The sequence below is a fragment of the Oryzias latipes genome, chromosome 12, assembly GCF_053564925.1.
Source record: "Oryzias latipes strain Hd-rR chromosome 12, Olatipes_Hd-rR_3.1".
In the NCBI taxonomy this organism is placed as follows: Eukaryota; Metazoa; Chordata; class Actinopteri; order Beloniformes; family Adrianichthyidae; genus Oryzias; species Oryzias latipes.
This window is the reverse complement of record NC_136248.1, coordinates 31017017-31030853: the sequence shown is the minus strand read 5'-3', so window position 1 is coordinate 31030853 and position 13837 is coordinate 31017017. Positions and strand designations below refer to the sequence as shown.

General features: G+C 44.5%; 1 protein-coding gene across 6 annotated transcripts in view; it reads left to right on the top strand.

Annotated features, from left to right (window-relative positions):
- mef2ca (myocyte enhancer factor 2ca) overlaps positions 1-13382 on the top strand; it is a 30135-nt gene extending 16753 nt beyond the window's left edge. For 2 of the 6 annotated variants that reach the window (XM_023960547.2, XM_023960546.2), the window contains 8 exons: positions 4725-4868; positions 4942-5119; positions 6631-6675; positions 6814-6977; positions 7062-7085; positions 8943-9072; positions 9154-9274; positions 9356-13382. In XM_023960547.2, the coding sequence (XP_023816315.1) occupies positions 4725-4868; positions 4942-5119; positions 6631-6675; positions 6814-6977; positions 7062-7085; positions 8943-9072; positions 9154-9274; positions 9356-9680 (1131 nt within the window). In that variant the 3' untranslated portion in view covers positions 9681-13382. The remainder of the gene's footprint in view (positions 1-4724; positions 4869-4941; positions 5120-6630; positions 6676-6813; positions 6978-7061; positions 7086-8942; positions 9073-9153; positions 9275-9355) is intronic. The other 4 variants (XM_078956097.1, XM_023960549.2, XM_078956095.1 and 1 more) reach the window with 3 other exon arrangements.
- Positions 13383-13837: the final 455 nt, after the last annotated feature.

The following is a 13837-nucleotide window of genomic DNA, read 5'->3' as shown; positions in this document are numbered from 1 at the left end:
TCCCGGTGGGCGTGTTCCCTCACATCCATTCGAAGCGATGACGAAGCTGCATGTGAGAGGACGAGGGCGATGTAGGCTTGAAGGTTTAGAGCAGATCACGTTTCTTCAGCTCCAGTTTAAGGTGCTTTCAGAAGCATAAGCTGTAACCATGGGAACCACTTTGTCTCTGTGGCCTGAAGGTCTTCAATAAGAGACTGAAGCCATTCTTACGTAACAGCGGTCTGAGGACTTTTCTGCAGCGGGACACGCGTGTCACGTTTACGCCCTCCCAAAGCACCTGAACGCACCTGCAGGCACCTGAACGCACCTGCAGGCACCTGCAGGCACCTGACCGCACCTGCAGGTCCTTGAACGCACCTGCAGGCACCTGACCGCACCTGCAGGTCCTTGAACGCACCTGCAGGCACCAGCGCAGACCCGAGACATTCTCCGTTTCTACCTGTTTGGCAGAAAATGTTCCTCCTAACTTGCCGTGAAGCAGATCTGATGCAGCGAACGCTAGCAGAGAAGACGCTGAGAAACTTCCCCTGCATCCTCCTGTTTGGAGCGTGCGCGGTCACGTGCACAGCGCACACCTGAGCGCTTCTTCATCCACGCGCCGCCACACATGGCGCAGGTTTACACCAAATCCTTTGTAATCTGCTGTAATCCCGTTTAGCTCGTCACCGTAATCTGTCCGGCCTCCTCGCGGCTGCGGCGGGTCGCTCCTCCTCGCCGCTGTGCCCCCACCAGCCTGATCCACTCCATCAGTTTCTGTTGTTTGTCTTCTTTAGTTTTAACTTTGTTTCCAAAAAACGGTTGAAGGAATTTAGATCTGAAACGTTTTTTTCAGCAGGACAGTTTGAATTTTTGGTGCTGAAAACTGGTTTTCAGTCAGAAACCAGTGAAGCGTTGCTCTGTTGATTCACATCAGTTTGTAATCAAGATTTCCAGCCTTTATTGCAGATTGACACCCACAAACATGTGATTTCAGAGAATGTTGAGTTGTTAACATGAAATGCTTTCAGCTCCTCTGTCGGCCTCAAAGAAACCCTGAAGCATCAGATCAGCTTCTGCCTTCAGACCAACTGGTTTCTGGAAAAGCTCAGCAGCGTTTGTGGAGGTTGAATGGCTTCCAGCTGCAGGTTGTGTCGTCGTGTGCAGCAGAAGGACGGCACGGTTCCCACTTCAGGGGATTCAGGGATCACTGACAATCCTTCTCTGTGAGGTTTGGAACCAGCAGCAGGTCTTTCGTAAGCGTCTCCGTACCAATAAAGTTCCGTTTGAATGTCTGAGGCAGAAGAACGACAGCTTTTTCGGTGGTTTTTCTCAGCTTCTCGCTGTGTTTCGTGACTCGTCTTTGGTGAAGCTGCGGTTGGGATCGGAGGAGCGGGACGCTTTGGGGAGAGGGGGGGGGGGGGGGGGGGGGGGTTGAAAGTGTTAGGAGCGGGTGACGGAAGCCCACACGCCTGTGAAAAGGCTCCGCACCAATGGAAGATCTGCCGGGCAGGAATGTGCTGGAAGAGAGGCTCCTTTGTTTGGGCTCATCTTGTTCCTGGTCCCATGCGGCGGCTCGGCTCGCGCCCGTTTGTGCTCGGACGGGCCGCGGGCCAGACAACTATCAGCTTATTGTTTGGTGCTCATTCAGCCTGGGAACCTTGCTGCTATTTTTACTCCGGAGGAGCTGTGCATTCCTCGCCGCTGTTTGGTGGCGGTGCGCGCTCTCTGCTGGGTTCAGATTAGAAACAGATGAAACTGAGTCAGTCCAGTTCCTTTGCGTTGGCCGACTTCCCTCCCCGCTAAAAGGCTGGAAACCGGTAGTGGTCTAAAAATAGCTCGGGACACGGCTAAGAATAGCCATGACGGGCGGTGGGCGTGTGCGTACGTACGCACGCGTGCGCGTCAGGAAAATAAAGACGGAAAGGCAACTTCAGGTTGAGTCCTGGTTCCCCACAACCTCCTCCTCCTCCTCCTCTTCCTCTTCCCTGACAGTTTGTATGGGAGTAGAGGATGAATGTGTGCAGCTAAAAATACCCCACATTGTGTCTCCTGAAGCGCAGAAGCTTATTCTCAAACCATGGAGGATTTTCTCAAGTTCCATTTAAAAAAAAAAAAAAAAAAAAAAGTATTTGTTTAGGTTTTACAGGTGTTTGGAGTTCGCAGAAACATAAATGTTCAAACTGACACTCCCTCGTCAAATGTTGGCGACCAAAACACAAAGACTCTCACGGTTTCCTGTTTTTATTTTCCTCAGAAGACATGGAACGAATTCTGTGGGGCTTCAGCGCCCCCTGCTGGAGACACAGGTTCTCACCTGCGCTCACTCATTCTTGACTCCTCACTTTGAACCAGTGACTGTACACAAGAACTGGACGGAGTGACTCCGCCCACCCTGGCGTTCCAAACAGGAAGCCAAAATCCCATAGTCTTCTATGGAGAAATAAGCAGCTGCTGCTCGTTCTATGGGTCAGAAGATCCGTTTCTGGATCTGAAACCTTTTTCTTAACGTGTTCTTTTTAATCCTTTCCATATTTTTGTTATTTAAGTTTTAAACTGACTAATCGGATGCCTCAATAAAAGTAGGTGGAGCCTGCTGGGCTCGTCCGAAACAGATTTCTTGTAACCCACTGTCAAGTGGTAGGGGGTGTGGCCTTCCGACAAGCTCTCTCCTGATTGGTGAGAGTGGTTGCCGTAGACTTGGACCGATCGCTGCTTATTGACGACGTCCGGCTCCCACATGGCAGCGTCCGTGTCGTGAAAAAATGGCGACCGAATCGACGTCATTTGGTTGGAGCCGGACGAAGACCGTTTTCTACGGGTGACGTCGCACGAACTCAGTCCAGTTCTCATCTACAGTCAAAGCCGATAGAGTTTGGGGCTAAAGACACATCTTCAGGGAAGGAGTTTGAGATGTTGTACAGGAAACCTCCAGCAGTATGTCGTCTGCATAGAAACAGACGGGTCTTCTGTTTGCAGACAGAGGATCGTTTCAGGTTAGAACCCTGAGGAGCTGCGGCAGAACCATCAGATGGGGCTAAAATCTGCCGCTCGGTTTGCATGTTTCCAACCTTTTTGTCTGTTGTGCGTTGTTGGTATTTTTCGTTAAAGTGATGCTAATCGCTCATTCATGGTCTGAACTTTGGCCGTCGGCGTTCTACTCCGGTTCCGCTCCGTTTCTATGAGGCCAGAATCCTAAAAATCCCGATGAAAATCAGCGCCACTAATGGCCACGACTTTATCAGGACGTCCGGGGAATTTTGGTGGCTGGTTTCAGGAGCGGAGCCGTTTTTCTGTAAACCCGTGAAGCGAGGAGGTTAGCCGTGAGGTCAGAGCGCAGCTGCTCCTCGCGTCTTTCGGCGTCGCTGGCGTCCCGTAAATTGTCGCCTCTATTTTGGGACCGAAGTTCCATCTGCTGCTGGACGGGTGTGAGGGTGGAGGTGTGGATGGATGTGGGAGGGGCTCTATTGAGGTTTTGTCTTTCGCCCTTCATCATCCTCAGCTGTCAGTGTGACCCCCCCCGCCCCGGAATAGATGGAATTCATTTGTTTAACGACTCGATGATGTGAGTCTCTGACAGAGTTTAGCTTTCTAAATTGAAAATCGAAAATCTGACACTTTAAAATCTGCACAAAACACCCAGACACACACACACACACACACAATCATTAGTGAGGTTTCACAACAACAATCGGCATGAAAGTTTGTGTCCAGCCTTCATGTTTTTATGAACCACAGCGTCAGGATGAGAATATTATATTTTTATTTAATTAAAGTTTTATAAAACACTGAAAATCCATCCATCCATCCATCAATTGTTTATAAATTAAAAATTGGGAAAAAGTCTCATGAACAGTCATGTTTGTGCTTTTTCGGTTCCTTTTATAGTAGTTGTCCTGCAACTGCGTTGCGGTTGTGTTTAAGTTGTATTACAGTTTTATTAGCTGTTTTGCAGCTGTGCTCCAGTTGTAGGGAGGTTGCATAGACGTTGTGTTGCAGTACTGCACCTGTGTTGCAGCAGGACTGCGGTTGTGTTGCTGTTGCGTTGCAGTAGTGCAGCACCGTGTCCCTCTTCTCATTTGTGTGTCTGTCTAATCAAAGGTGGTGGTGGTGGTGGGGGGGGGGTGAGTTGGGAGGAACTAATAACCTTCTACGGCCATCCCTGCAGGAGCTGCGTCTGCATTGGCGACGGCAGCTGCCCCCCCCCCCCCCCCCCCCCCCCGCTCACCACAGCCCCTCCCTCAAGGCAAAGCAGGTGGACATAACTGGGATGAGTGGGATGACCCCCCCCCCCCCCCACACACACACACACACACACACCTAGCGTGTGAGGCTCTGGCTCTGACAGACCCGACTAATGGGCTGTGAAGCATGCCAACGTGCACACACACGTGCACAGACACACACACACTCACAGTCATCAGAGAGGTTTCACAAACACCGAGCCATCCCTGCTCTTCATCAGAGTTGTGTGTTTTTGTTGTTCTGGATTCTCTGTGGGATAGATTGTGTTACGGCGCCCCCCTGTGGATGAATGCATCTTTTATTGTTTTCCTTTCTGAACTCGACGTAGACATTTCCTTCAAAAAGGAAACCTGTGAAGGTCTGAACCTCAGCAAAGGGAAACAGGATTTTAGAGAAAATCTTCATTTGAAGGTTTTTTAAATGCTGTAAAAATGACATTTAGATCAACTAAAATCCTTACATTTTACATCGTTCAGACACATTTCACTGTTCTTTTTAACCAGACGCTGCGTAAGAAAGGCTTGAACGGCTGCGACAGTCCCGACATCGAGGCCGACGACTCTGCAGGCCAGAGCCCGGAGTCGGACGAGAAATACCGCAAGATCAACGAAGACATCGACCTGTTGATCAACCGCCAGAGGCTCTGTGTACGTGAAGGTCTGCCCCGCCCCCCCGCTGCGTGGCGCCGTCGCTCATGACCTCGCTCTGCTTTTTGTCCAGCAGGGGCTGCCTCCCTCCAGCTACGACATGGGGGGGCCCATCCCCGGAGGCAACCTGCTCTACTCCCATCAGGGCATGGGGGGCGCTGCGAGCAGCCACAGCCTGCTGCCCGTTTCACAGTCGTCCCTGCAGAGGAGCAGCATGTCGCCTCAGCGCCCGTCCAGCGCCGGAAACGCAGGTGATCAGGCAGAGGGTTCGCTTTCAGCTGAACCTGGTTTGTTCTTGAAACATGTCGGACAAAAAACTCCTTTAAATTCATTCATTTTCATTTAACGGCTGCCGTCCATTTGTTTGAATTTAAGTCTTTTTGAAAAATAAAGGTTTTTCTGAAATATGACTCCATCATCTGCAAATTTGACATTTTTATTTAGTTTTGTTTAATTCCGAACTGAGATTTTAAGCTTCTTCATTTTATGGATTGTTCTTTTTGCACAAAATTGTTTTTTAGTCTCTTCTTTTTTTTTTTTTTTAAACGCTCCACTATTTTCAGTCTGACTCTTGAAAAACTCCAGATTTCTGAGAATAAAACAGGAAAGGCATATTTTTTATCAAGTTTTGAGATTTTAAACTATTCAAGCGAGAGGAGAGATTGATGAAGCCGTTTTGATTTTATTTAATGTTTTCGTATTTTAGCCGATTTATGTGTCCGAGAAAAATATTCAATTGTTTGTGTTTTAAATAAGGGTGATTTTAAAAAAATTTCAACAAAAATACTTTGATTTCATTCTGTTCATTTTCAACAGCTTTGAATTTGAAAATGTTCCTTTTTAAAATAAAGATCCTTCTGAAATAGAACTGCATCATCTGCAAACTTGATAACTTTTTTCTGTTCTTCTTTTCTGTTTCTTTTTCTTCTTTTTCAAACTTTTTCAAAATTTCCTCCACAAACCTTTATTTTATTTATTTTAGGTTTTTGTTGTTATGCTACACTTTTTTCTTTTTTAAGCTTCTAAAACTCTGGATTTCAGAGAAAATACTTGAAAGGCTGAAGCTTTGTTCTTTAAATTTTAAAGTATTAAAAAAAGACATGAATAAAGCCCATTTAATGGGATTTAATGTGATTTATTTCATAATCATCACATGTTTCAGATTAAATTCTTCAAATGTCTTTGTATCAGATGAATGTGGTTTGTGTTTATTTTAACATTCCTGACAAAAACTCCCCTTTCTGACAGCTTTAAAGAAAAGAAAAAATAGTTTTCTTTTGTATTTGAGTTGATTTTAAACAAACCCACATCACTATCCATTTGTTTAAATATGAAAGTTTTTCTTTTTTTAGTTAAAATAAACATTCTGAAATATGACTGCATCATCTGCAAATTTGATACATTAAAAGTTTTCCCTCTTTTATTTTTTAAGCAAGCTGAGGTTTTAAGTTTTTTTCCTCACAAGCCATTGTCATTAAACACAACGCTATTTTCAACTTAAAGCTTCAAAACCTCCAGATTCCTGAGACAATATTAAAAATGATCAGAATGGGCATTTTTTGTTCTAGTTTTGGACTTTTATGATTTTTAAATCTGTGAGGAGACCTAAATGAAGCCTTGATCTGATTTAATGTATAACAGATATATTTCTTGTTTCAGCTGAAAGTCCTGAGATGTTTCTGTTTCGGCTGCTAGACGGAAATGCAAAGAGAACTTTGTGTGTTCGGTTTGTTGTCTGCAACCGTGTGTTGTGTTTCTGCAGGACTGATGGCTTCAGATTTGACCAGCCCCGGCCTCTCCAGTGTCGGTAAGAACCTCGAATCACTCGCAGAAGGGCGTTCTGCCGTTATTTAGGAGACGGCAGGAGAGTTTGTTTCTGCAGAACCGTCCGTTCTGCTTCAGAGTCACAGAAAACCCAGACCGTCTTCTTCTCCGTCTCCCGCAGGAAACGGCGGCTTCGGCTCGCACTGCTCCTCCCCCGGCCTCATGTCTCCAGGCGGCGTCTCCAAAAACATGCAGGACAAGAGCCCGTCTCAGATGAGCCGCAAGCCCGACCTGCGGACGCTGATGCCCCCCTCCAGCAACAAGTGCCCTAACATGCCGACTGTGGTGAGCGCCGCCCCTCCCCCCTCATTAGCGTCACTGTAATGTCTCTGGACTAACGGCGATCTGTGCTCTAACGCTGCGCCACAGTGTGAGGACTTTGACCTGATGCTGGTGAGTCGCTGCCATGTTTGGACCTTCCCATGCGGAAGACGAAGAAAAACCCGACCGACCCCAAACTTCCTGTAGATTTGATTCTTTCACCCAAACCCGCTGTCCTTCAGAGGCTGTGTCCCAATTCCTTCACTACTCACTATATAGGGCGTTCGCCATTATTAGTTTGTAAAATCGAGGGCCCTAAAAATTTCCCAGAAGTCTCTGCGAAAAACCAGTGTGCATCGATGCTCATTAGATCGACGAATATAGACCACAATGCATTGGGTTTGAACAATTTTTGCAAAAAATTTGTATTTAAAGTATGATATGAGGAAAACTCGCGATACGCGATATTGGTGATCAATATTGCGATGATGATAGAACTTGCGATACATGAACAAATAGCAAAACAACCAAAAACATCATTTTCATTTCACTGCAACAGTTTAAATAAGTCAACGTAACTTAAATTATACTCCAAATAACCCTCGACTACATCGGACGCAAGCAGCTAACATAAAAAAGCTCCATCCCATTGGTCAACAATGTGAAGGCGTCCATCCGATTGGTCAAATGCATAAAGGGATTGATTCGTTAAATACTTCAAGCTGTCCCTAGATTGTTTTAGCACATTTAAAGCAACCATTTATTGCATTTCTTGTCGTCTTTTGCGATATGTGTATCGCACAGCTTGATATCGCGATACGGATCAATTTGCGATTTATCGTGCAGGCCTAGTTTAAATGTATTTTTTAAATAAACCATCAACGTTTTTATCTTCAGAATTTATAAATAATCGTCACAAAACACTCATATCAAGATATTAACTTTGTGAAATCGACGTCATATTCACCTTTAAAAAAAATTAAAGTAGTGAGCAGAGTGTCCGAATTGCTTTTTAAATCAATGGCCACTATATAGTTTTTGGTAATTAGTGGTTATGGTGGGAATTAGGACACAGCCAGAGATTCTGCTGTTTTCCTGCATTAAAACATCCTAAAAAGTTACAAATGACCATTTTATTCAAAAAGTTTGTATAAAAATACAGTTTTAACACCAGATAAAAGTTTTGAGTCAAAGAGGAATTTAAACATGCCTGAATAAAAAAATATACATTTTACCTCAAAATTACAGTTTGAACAATAAATATGTAAACACATTTTTAAAACAAATTCAATTATTTAAAAAGTTTAAAGAGGTTTTATCTATAACATCCCCCCCCCCTTTGTGTGAATCTAGTTCACATTAAAAAAAATTAAATTTTATACAAAATCCTGAAAGGAAAAAAAAGTGAAGTTAAATTGTTTCTTTAGGATTTTGATCATAACGGCTTTCCATACAATCCTTGTTAAGGTATGAATGAATGCATGAATTTTTCAATGTTTACCAGCATCAATATATCAAACAGTTTGGAAGTTTCTATATTTATGTTTATTAGAGGAATTGATTCACTTATTTGTTTGTTTTTCTGTTCTTTTAAACAAAAATCTTCAGTTTTTCCAAATCTAAACAGCAGCTAAGAAAAACTGAACTCAAAGACAAAAATGATTTTATTTATTTATGTGACAGTGTCTTCATCTTCAAAGGTTCAATGTTCACGATAACTTCAAAAATATTATTTTAGAAACGGTTTTAATCCATAAACCAGAAAACTGGTCATTTTTGTGACTTTTTATGTTTGATTTTTTTGTAAACCACCATCGCCCAAAAATCGTAATCGTATCACAAACTTCAAAGGATTTTTTTCTTTGAAGTTCTCGCACTGGTTCTATGTTTAAAGCATCAGTACCTCTTTAGAACCACATTAGAACCACATCAGAACCTCATCAGAACCTCATCTGCTGCATTGAGAGTGTTGTCTTCTTCTTTTGTCAGAACCAGAGAATAAATCACTCCCAGATGGCTCAGACCCTCTGCACTCCCGCCGTCTCCCTCGCCGCTCAGGCCCTCCCCTCTCAGGCGATGGGCGGGTACCCGTCAGCGCTCTCCTCCTCTTACGGCACAGGTGATGGGATCGGTACCTGCCTCAGTGCTGCCCCCTGCAGGCGGAGTCTGACCCACAGCTCTGTCCTTGTTTTCCCTGCAGAGTTCTCCCTCAGCAGCGACCTGAGCTCCTTGTCCGGGTTTGGAGGTTCTGGTCTGGGATCGGTGATGAGCTGGCAGCAGCAGCTCCAGAACCCTCTGCACTCTGCGCTCGGACACATGGGGTGAGGCGGTCAGCCGCGTCTGCCGGAGGGTTCGAGTCCTCGATCCGGACGCTAACGCGAGCCTTTCTTCCACGGCCACAGGAACCTCTGCCAGAACTCCAACCTGAACCTCCCCACCGCTCACCAGAACCTCCACATCAAGTGTGAGCCGGCCTCCCCTCCCCGAGACCGCTCCGTCGGCATGCTGGGCGGAGGCGGCATGACCGGTTACTCCGTGGCGGGCAGGAGGCCCCACGAGGCGGGCCGCTCCCCCGGGGACAGCGCGTCCAGCTGCGGCAGCTCGTACGAAGGCAGCGAGGAGCGCGACTGCGGCGACAGCTTCCTGCTCCAGCCTCTGAGCAGCCAGGAGGAGCATCACAGCCCGTCCGTCAAACGGATGAGGCTAACGGAGGGCTGGGCCACATGATGGGGGCGGCGCTCCGGGCGCCGCGCCGGAGGGGCGGTAGAAACGTTACCCTATAGTATTCTTCTGAGTGCGCGTGCTTTATTTGTAACGGTCACATGTACATGAGGGGCTTTTTTTTTACAGAAAAGGACGTTTCACTGATGAGTCTGAGGCTCACCTTTATCCAAGCACCTGTCCTCACGCGGGGGGCGGAGCTTCTAGGTGGGTCGACCTTCACGAGGCTGATCGTCTACAGCAACCAGATGATTGGGGCTGATGACGATGTGTAGCACAAATGCCCCTAGATGCCCCATCAGGGGGCGTTTCTGAACATGGCCGCATGGCAGCAGCTAAACTGTTTCACGCGGGGTTCCATCGAATATCGCGATAAATTCACAAAGTGGTCATCTTTATATTTTACAACAGTCCAGACGTTTTACGGCTGTAAAACTCCACACTACACACTTTATACACTTTCCTCAGACGCACAACAAAGACACACATGGGTCTATTTGTCTGCAAGTGGATGCATCAGAATGGAGCAGAGCGCGATTTTGCTCCTTATTCCCACCGATTTACATCAAACAAGATTCAGAATTTGTTGTCCATTATCAGAAATTATCAGAAAAACATTACAAGAACACTATTTTCATCATAGTGGGTCTGTAAGCTCCGCCCACACGCCGACACGTAGGGCTTTCAGGCGCTCTGATGCGTTCAGGGTCAGCGTGGTCAAAGCTGGTTTTTCTCTGCAGGTTTTTTTATATTCTATTGTTGGGAAATTGAGTTGAATTCAGGGAAAAGTTCAATCAGCTCCTTGGTTTTTCTTGGTTTAGTCTTCATTTTGGGGCGAAGGTCAAACGCTGGCGAGTTCGCCATAAAGACGTGAAACCAAACCGTTTTCTGCGAGGGACCACTGTTCAATGAAATCATGAAAATTCAAACAATATTGTTTGTTGTTACATTGAGAGTTGTGTTTTTTATTCAAACTTAAAGAACAACACCTTGAAATCTGATGCAGTGACTCCGCCCCTTACCTGGTAAAACGATTCAAAGGTGATCGTCTGACACATCAGTGGAACTGAAAGTTTTATTTTCTCTCTGAACACTTCCTGGCGAGGATGTCGTACATGTACTGCGTGTGTGTTTTGTGTTTTACGGGGTGGGCGGGGTCATAAGTTAATAACACGTATGTACATGTGCTCATGTATGCGAATTTTAACGGGAGATGAGCGTGAAGAAGTCCGGTACTCGGAGGACTGGCGCTCCTGCTGGATCCCTGCGGGGCTGGATCCACGGGCGCTCGGCGCGTTGCGGGTTCAACACACGCGAATGTACGGAAGGCAAAGAGCGGCAAAAGTGCAGGTGGGGAACGAGTATGTGCTGGAGGGGGAGGGGCTTTTGACCAACAGGGCGGCGCTGCTGGTTAAAAGGGGGAGGAGGAAGACGAATCGATGGTGACTGGAAAGGTTTTAGTGGAGAAGGACGCAACGGGTTGCATGAAGAAGAAATCTTCACTTGATGTGAAGAGTTTGTAGACAGTTTTTGTTTTTAATAAAATAAAATAAAAATCAGTGAAGACAATCCTACACGACAGAAAAATAAAAATGAACCACAAAAAATAGTTTTCGTGACGGTTTTTCTAAATCGACATCCAGAGGCTGAAACGGCGGCAAACTGAGCCAGACTTGGTTTGTTCCACTCAAACTTTTATGTCAATCTCCAGACTAAAACAGAGGATTATGGAAATCCTCACATGTCAGGGAAACAAAACAAGAACATCTCTTTGAAAGGCACTTTTTTTTTTTTTACCTGGGGAGAAAACTTGAAATCATAAAAAGCCTCCAATCATCTCTTTTTTTCTAGAGCTCCGCAAACATTTAACTTGTTTTTCACTTAATGCTGAGCGGGTATCACTTCCTCCTTCCCAATTCTTATTCACTAGAAGATTTGATTTATGATTAATGATCAATTCTAAATAAATGTGGATTTGTATTTCGAAAAAAAAAGTTTTAAAACTGTAAATTATTATAGAAATCTGTGGATTTTTTTTCAAACATGACACTAAAAGTAATTTAATTCAAGTATTTCATTGAGGTTAAATACATTTATATGGTCAGTTTATCCCAGACTTTTTTGTTTGGGTGACATTGAACGAACACAGATCGGACACTAGAGGGCGCTTCCTTTTAAAAAAAAATAGCATATTTGAGTGTATCATCCGTAAACAGGATGCAGTTTCCTGAACCAGAGTCCAGGAGGATGTCTGGATTCGGTTCTCCCTGAATCCAGATTCAGAACCTTAAAGAACCAGAGCTCAGCAGGCAGAGAACTGTTTGAAGATCCTCCTTCATTTGGGGATTTCTGTTTTCCTTCCGTCAGCAGGAAAACCTGAAACAAACCGACCAAGAGAAAACATATTTGTTGCTGTTGCTCATCTGTTTGTCCACCAACCGGACAGGATTTCCCTGAACAGAGATCCACATAAATCAAAATGCTTGAATTCTTTAGTGTTCCAGTTAACTTTCAGCTAAATGTTTTTAAAATAGTCGTTCAGACCGCCGTGCTACTTCGCTAGCTAAAGTGATATTTAAGCAGCTTTTCCATGTTTAAAGAGATTTCTTTACAGAATCCCCAAACAGGGAAGAGTTTGACATTTAGCAGCTCTGGATCTGGATCTGGATCTGGATCTGGATCTGAATGGAGTCCACTGAAGCTGGATTTTCAGATTAGCTATTCAACAACGACTCGAACACAATTGAATTTGGTTCAAAAAAAGACTTTAAAAAAAGGAGTTTTACAGAAAGCTAAAGCAGACAAAAAACCTTCCCATGCTCTCGTCGGTAAATGATTATTATTCTGCAATAAATGTTTTATTTTAAAATTTATTTGGACTTTAGCTCAGTTCCTTCTTTTATTTTATACTTGCCGTATGAAGGTAGAATTTCCAAAATACAAACATATATTTTTAGTCAAACGTCAGAATGAGAATTTGGTCAAATCAACATAACAGTTTTCCCAGCAGTTTGTTAGCATCTGTTTATCAAAACCTTTTGGCAAAAACGGCTTTCATCATGAAATCAACCAAAGTTTTGCTCCTTCAAACTTCTGCAGACTAAAGTTTTAGCTGCTGAGGAGGAACAGCTCCGTTGGAGTCGTTCTTTAACTGGATCTTCTCTGGTAAAAAACAGTCTGGCGTGTTTGTTCAAAGATCTGCTTGGTAACAAAATAAATAAAAACAAAAAAAGTTAAGGAAAGTTATTTGGAAAACAGCGTAGGTCAATAAAGTTTCTACTGGAGGGAGTTTGGCGTGAATGGTTTCTGTGACCACCGTCACGTTTCTCTCTTTGGGATTGTTGTCGGGACGGAAGCGGCTGAGGGTTCTTCACATTTGAATATTTTGATTTGTGACTGTATATTTGGAGCCGGAGCCCTCTGCTGCCCCCCGGTGGTGAAGCGGAAACGTCCCGTCGGTGTTCTGTGCCTCACAAACTCAGATGAAACGCGACTGGATGTCCTCTGTGCTGTAAATGTCCTCCGTCTCCTCTTTGCCTCCAATAGATGCAATTGTTAGCGCGATTGTTAGCGGCATAGGCTGGGCCTTTTGTCGCCACCTGGAGGCGACAAGCAAAAGCGCACCGCTGTTGTTGCGAAACCCTCACTCAGAAATGTGGTAGCATGTGAATTTTGCAAAAGAATAAAATATACAGGCTCTGTTCCAAACATGTTTCCTGCATTTATGTATCCAATTTTCAGTGAGGAAAAGCAGCTAGCTTCTCCGTCCATCCATTGTCTCAACCAGAAGAATTCGCATTCAGGGTCACGAGGTCACTGAAGCCAACCGAGCTACATGTTAATTTTGATTGATATAATGGAACATAAAAATGTGGTCCTAAAGAAGCCAAAGTGGAGAAATGTCAACCTTTTTGCAGATGATCTTCTTCTCTGACTCGACACAAACATTCAAACTTTTACTTTTGTTGTTTTGACTCTTTTCCATAGAGACTGAGTGTTCCGAAATGATCAGAGGACAGTAAAGTCCACAACAAAGATCTAGACATTTTATATTAAGATGCAAAAACACAATTGAGGAAAAACTGCTGAAAAATCCGGCAACAAAGGTGAAAACATCGAAACTTTCATAAATAAAACCTAAGATCAGAAAAGTCTCTTTCAGA